Below are 6,000 nucleotides of genomic sequence, written 5' to 3' on the forward strand. Positions count from 1 at the left end.
TTAATCAGTATGATACCAAACCAATATTTATTTCGTTTTGGTTAGTATTTCTATTCATTTAACAAAAAAACAACTTTGCCTAAATAAAATCTGGTCCAAAGTGACAACAGTTTTCAGATTTCCATCAAGAAATATCTGATCAAAGTGGGACTGTGCACGTCTGCACATAGCGTTACTTAATTTGTCCATCCAAGGACAATTAGTGCCTATATTTACATTTTTGTTGTAGTAGGGCTGTAGATGTAATTCAGACATGTCGTTAGGAGTTTTATTTATTTTCACAGGAAGGATCCAATAAAGTTTGCATGAGTTTTGAATGGTTGTATTGCGTGCTGTGGCCCTCTACTCTCCCACCATATGAAACTTCTGCTTGATCAAAGACTGTAATAGATTAGATCTGTTTCTATTTCTACTTTCCTCCTTCGCTCTGTCTTTCTCTGTCTCATCCCCCCACCTCTTTCTTTTCCCTTTTCTTATTACTCAAAGATTGGATCAAAACTTATCAAAGGTTTAAACCATATGGATTTTAATGCCACCTCTTTGATCTTAAGGAGCTGTCATTTTATATCAGTGTCTCTAAAATGGCGTATGGCATTTTTGTGCTAAACACTGTCAACTGTGTAGATTCTTTTTTCTTGTCATACACCACTCATTAATGGCAGGAAGTCAGGGGAAGCGACTGGTTTACAATAAAATCATGAGTGGAGCAAGCATTTACAGAAGGGAGAAGGTTTTTCACAACAAAAACATGTGGTGTTTATCATTATAGTGGTAAATAACTCAAGATGAAAATATCAACTTTATGGGAACAGATTGCTAATGAACATATCCTGTTTACGATATAGCAATAACATCATGTCGTGATGGACTTTGTGTGGGTGTTTAAAGGCTTTAACCAGGAAATAATCATATATGGAACATAGTTTACACCAGCGTTTCTTTTTGTATATAGTATTTATTTCACTGTAACAGAACATCTTTCCCTTTCCACAAGGGAGACTTTGTTGTCTGCTTTTCATGCAGACCATCAACGTAATAACAAAGCTTCTTTATTGTTACACACTGTAGTCCTGTCGTCACTGCTACAAGCTGATGTCATGATATGCCCTGAACATCCTACAGAGTTAATTATCTTCTAGCTTGTAGTCAGTCAGGCCGAAAAAAAGGCCAAGATGTAACCTTTACCTTTAGTTTCCCCTCTTGTTATTTAGAGAAGTAACATGTGTACAGTGTATTAAGGTTAAAGCAACCCAGACCCAATGTCAGACAGTACGCATGTGGGTTATTGAGCACATGGGCAAGGTACTAAACCGTATGTGCTCTGCATTGTATCTCACTATAAAGCTCAATCAGAGCTGATTAAGCACAGAAACAACAATCTAATTATGCATGTCAGAGAATTAAATATATTAGATCCCTGTCATGGGGTACAAAACAGTCTGCAATAGATTTCAAACCAGTAAGGTAATGTTCCAAAGCTGCATTCAGAGTACTATTGCAGACGTTTTTGGTTTTTCATACTACATTAATATTTGTCAGTGAATAGTTTCATGTGTTTTGCATTTTTTCCATGGAAAAATGTTGTTTGTATAGTAGAAGGCATCATTTGCCCAAAAACAAGGAAGTCAAGGTTTGTGAAATACTTTTCATGCTTCCTTTTGTTATTTATTTAACGTCACACATATACAGTTTTCCAGAAATACTTGCTTCTGATGAGTCACTTCTGAAATTATCCCTCTCAAATGATAACTTCCAGACTGGTTTGTTGAATCCTGATTGCCAAAATCTTGAACAAAAGCTAAAAAATGTGGGAAAAATTATCCAGATGTTGATCACAGAAGTTGGCAGCATCTCCTCTTTCACAAACAAAAATGTTTTTGAGACTACCAGTGAGGCAAATAAATATGTTTTTTTCAGGAACAGGAGAAAAGTGACCAGGCTGTGCTTACTGTATATCAACTTGGAACCTTTTGTGACAGAGGAAGCTGGATTCACCACAATTTACAGGGTCTATAAATATTGTCATCATTGCCCAGAAGAAGGATTAAACTGAACAGTCTCGCCCACTTTAATGCTCAGTAAAGTTTGTGATTCATCAGTCTTGTAGGACACTAAACTCATAGCAACACCCTGGGAATGCGTAATGAAAAAAATAAGACTGTTACTGTGTGATGAAATCATATAATGTTCAAATGAGGAGATCATAAGAATTCACTCCCTCAAGCACTGTATCTACTGATTCTTAGGTTTCAAGTTTACAATCTGGATGTTGATCTGAATTGTATCCCTTTTTTTCTTCCAGAGGTTGAGAAGGATCTGGCAAAGCTGGCAGAAGTAGGAAAGATGACCACTCGGAGCACCAATAATCCGCACAGTAGTCTGCTCCACACCCCCCTGCGTCACAGAACACTACCTGACACACTTCCTCTGCCCAGCCTTGTGTCCAGGCCTCAGTCTCCAGCTGGCAGCCTCTCGGGCAAGCCTTGTGGTGTGGGCCTCCCCCTGCTCAGCCCAAAGTCCACCTCCCTAGTCATGGGTCGGACTCAATCTCCCAGCAACCCTGGTAGCAGGACTCAAACCCCCAGAACCCCCAGTAGGCCCCTAACCCCAAATAGTTTACTGACACGCTCCACCTTTAATCCTGGAGCTCATAAAGAGGTGACCTTCAGGAGGTCGCGGAGCCGCCCTGTGACGCCCACAAGTCAGCCCACACATCCCCGGCCACTGCTCACCCCTCCTGGACTTAGCACTACAGACAGCCTCGGAGCTAGTCTACGAGCCTACCTGTCTGAGGTAAGACCCCAAACAAAAAAAATATGCCTTTGTATTTAAATTCAATGAGAAGGAGGCAAAGTTGCACTGTGGCAGGTGACATTATGATCCTTATAATACAGAAGTAAAAAAGGGAAATTGAATTGTATCAGTACTGTTAAAGTAAGAGTTAAATGAGTCATATTTGTCATATCTGTCTATCAAAATATGAAGCTTTAGTCAGGAAAGTGTTTATTTTAGATAGAGACTGGAATTAAGGGGAAATTACTCTCCTTCATACATCCATGGGAAACAATTTGTGTGGATCTGTCTAAACATGTAAAAAAATCCACATACTAGCACTTCTAAAGATTATATATTGTTTGTTTAATCAGTACAAAGACTAAAGTGTAACATTTACAATGTGTGGTTTTACAAGTGGTTTACTGTAAGCCAAATATTTTTTCCCGGGATGGTGAAGTCATGATCCGCCCTACTCTCCCTCTGATTGGCTAGTACTCGTTGCCTTCATTTGTTGGATTGGTTAGGTTTAGGCATGAGAGCTGAGATTGGTTAGGGTTAGGGTAAAAATATAAGGGTAAGCCAATCAGAGGCAGAGTAGGGGGGGCCATGACTTCACCATCATTCACGTCTACCAAAATGTTGCTTACTGTATGTGCTGGATGATGTCTTGGCTCGGCACAGTGACTTCCTGGCATGTGCACTGGTTGCCTGGTAACCTGTTAAACCACAAACTGTGGGGTTTATATTTTGTTTTTTGCACATGTTTGCCTCTGACTGAGCCAAGCTAGCTTTTCCCCCTGACTGTGTATTCAATGGACACATATAAGAGTTTTATAATGTAGTCTAAATCTCAGCAAGAAAGCAAAAAAGCAATTCCTTTAAGGAACACCGTATCTTCTGTGGTCATGGTGTAAAATCTAATTCTACATATTATATTTAAACTATTTACATGTAATAAATATCTAACAATGAAAAAGATCAAGCACACCCACACTTTATAAAACATGAGTTAAAATGGTCATAAACCTTGGGTCATGGACTTGATAATCACTCCAACTTTATTGTAATGTTTTATAATGGTTAGAGTGAACTTGTGTGTGGAGTGTCAAACAGGCTCAATGCCGAAGAAAAAAATTGGCTGTAGAGCGCAAGTCTTTACAGAAAAGGATTATAAGTGAGAGTACAAGAACACACAATATCACACATGTGCATACCGTCACAAACACACATGCTTCGTGTGGGGTTTGGTGAAGTCGTGGAGGTCTGTACAGTAGGATATCATTTCATTGTGGAAAAATGAGTCTGGCATGAAAGGGGACCTTTCAATGGGATTTCTCTCTTATATTCCTTTCATGATCTACTTAACAGCAGTGTTGTTAAATATGAGACCTTTTTGAAGGCTTTATTAATTGTGGGCAGGAATTTTGCAGTCCCTCTGTATATTCTCTGACAGTTACGCTAGTTGACACCTAGTGAGATTATACAAAACACCAGTGCACCCAGTCAGCTTTTATTGAGTCCATCTACTGTAGTCCCTGAAAGAACCCTGCTGAGAAAGTGAGCGAGTCCTGAACTTTTCTATACTGGATTTAAATGAAATAAAGGATGTAAACGGTGACATTCTTTTCTCTCTGTATTTGTGTCGCCATTTAAAGAACTGGGAGGCATAATTTCAGCACTAAAAATAATAAGATGTAAAAGTATTTTGTAGAGATCACAGAGCAATTTTGCCTAATCTTTGGCCTGAGGACTTTCTTAGTTGCACATAAGAAAATAAAAACAGCTTTAGTGCCACTACGTCTAATGTGTGTGGGTTGATTAAGGTATTTTATCCAACATCATTTTTTCGACTTATTGCTCCTATTCATGGGGTCAGTCTAACTTTCCATGCATTGCGATTAACTCCTTAAATAAGAACACATGTCTTTGTATGTCAAGGCATTTTACAGTAAAAACAGTACATCTTCATTCTAAAATTTCCAAAGGAGATCTCACAGCTAGTTCTTTTGTTCATTCTCTACGATTCCTTGAATAAGACGTGCTATATGCAGAGTGATAAACAGATGGATAACTAACAGTCTGATTAAAATTAATTTCTTCTGTACTTGTTTTCCATCTCTATTTCTACTCCAGTCTTTTCTTGTCTTTGCTATTCCAGGATGAGTTTTACCAGCAGTTACAGGCTATCAGACAGCCTTGGCATATTCCCAGTGACACAGACAGTGACATCCTGGAGCCTCCTGAGCAGGACAAGAGTAAGTGACCTACCTTCTTCTTCCTTCCTTCTCTCTTTTGTTTCTTTTTGAACTCTACATACATTGTTTATCTTCTTATTTAGATTGATTTTTTACTCAACAGAAGAAGCTGAACCAACAGTTTCCCAATCTGACAAATTGCTAATGTTTTTACCTTCCCACTGCTTTTTTCTTTATAAGATGTGAGGGTTCATTTCATTACTGCAATGCCACTTTACCACAGTGAGTGACTAATGTATTAAAGTGGCAATAGATCTATTAAAAAGTGAAGATTAATGTGCAAAAATTCCTTGTTAAATTCTGAGATGGAGGATAAGGGCTGACACATGAAAATTTCCACAGTTGGGTGAAATCCTAGAGTGGTTCACAGGGGGGGAAAGGTTGCCATGTAAAATTTCCTTTCCTGGCATTATGCAAGAGATATAGCTCTATCAAGATCCAGTCGATGGACATGAACGGTTCTTAGTTGAGTGTCATAAATCCAGTCATAGTAGTGGTCTGGCTAGGAGACAGTGCAGCATATTACTCAGGCTTTGAACATGACAGAATTAGATCAGACCTCCTTGAATGGTCTGGTCCATAAATCACATGAATGTATGTGGCAGTATGATCTGATAGTCTGAGGCTTGCCAGAAAGAAACTAAGAGTAGTTTTCAATTCACAGAGGTCCACTAACAACTTGTAAAATTTATGCTCTCTTAATACCGGTCAGCATATGGTGAAACATCTCTTATCCTCTGAGATGTTTGTAAGAATTTATACTGTAGCTGGACTAAATGAAAACGAACTTTTGTAAACATTACATATTTATGTAGGACAGGTAGTTTTAAGGCCTGCTGTGTGAATGGAAAATGACTTATAGTGTTCCAAGCCAATCTCACTAAACCTTTTTTTTTTCTATCCTTTGATCCTTACCAGTAGTGGTGCTTAAATAAAGGGGTAGAGGGTCATTAAAATAAAAAAAGTTGTA

General features: G+C 38.5%; 1 protein-coding gene across 1 annotated transcript in view; it reads left to right on the top strand.

Moving 5' to 3' along the window:
- Nucleotides 1-5,081, top strand: part of c21h8orf34 (chromosome 21 C8orf34 homolog) — a 51,877-nt gene extending 46,796 nt beyond the window's left edge. The window contains exons 12-13 of the mRNA XM_053342635.1: nucleotides 2,303-2,793; nucleotides 4,934-5,081. Of these exons, the coding sequence (XP_053198610.1) occupies nucleotides 2,303-2,793; nucleotides 4,934-5,038 (596 nt within the window). The 3' untranslated portion in view covers nucleotides 5,039-5,081. The remainder of the gene's footprint in view (nucleotides 1-2,302; nucleotides 2,794-4,933) is intronic.
- The last annotated feature ends 919 nt before the right edge of the window (nucleotides 5,082-6,000 follow it).

Source organism: Scomber japonicus, chromosome 21, assembly GCF_027409825.1.
Source record: "Scomber japonicus isolate fScoJap1 chromosome 21, fScoJap1.pri, whole genome shotgun sequence".
NCBI classification, from domain to species: Eukaryota; Metazoa; Chordata; class Actinopteri; order Scombriformes; family Scombridae; genus Scomber; species Scomber japonicus.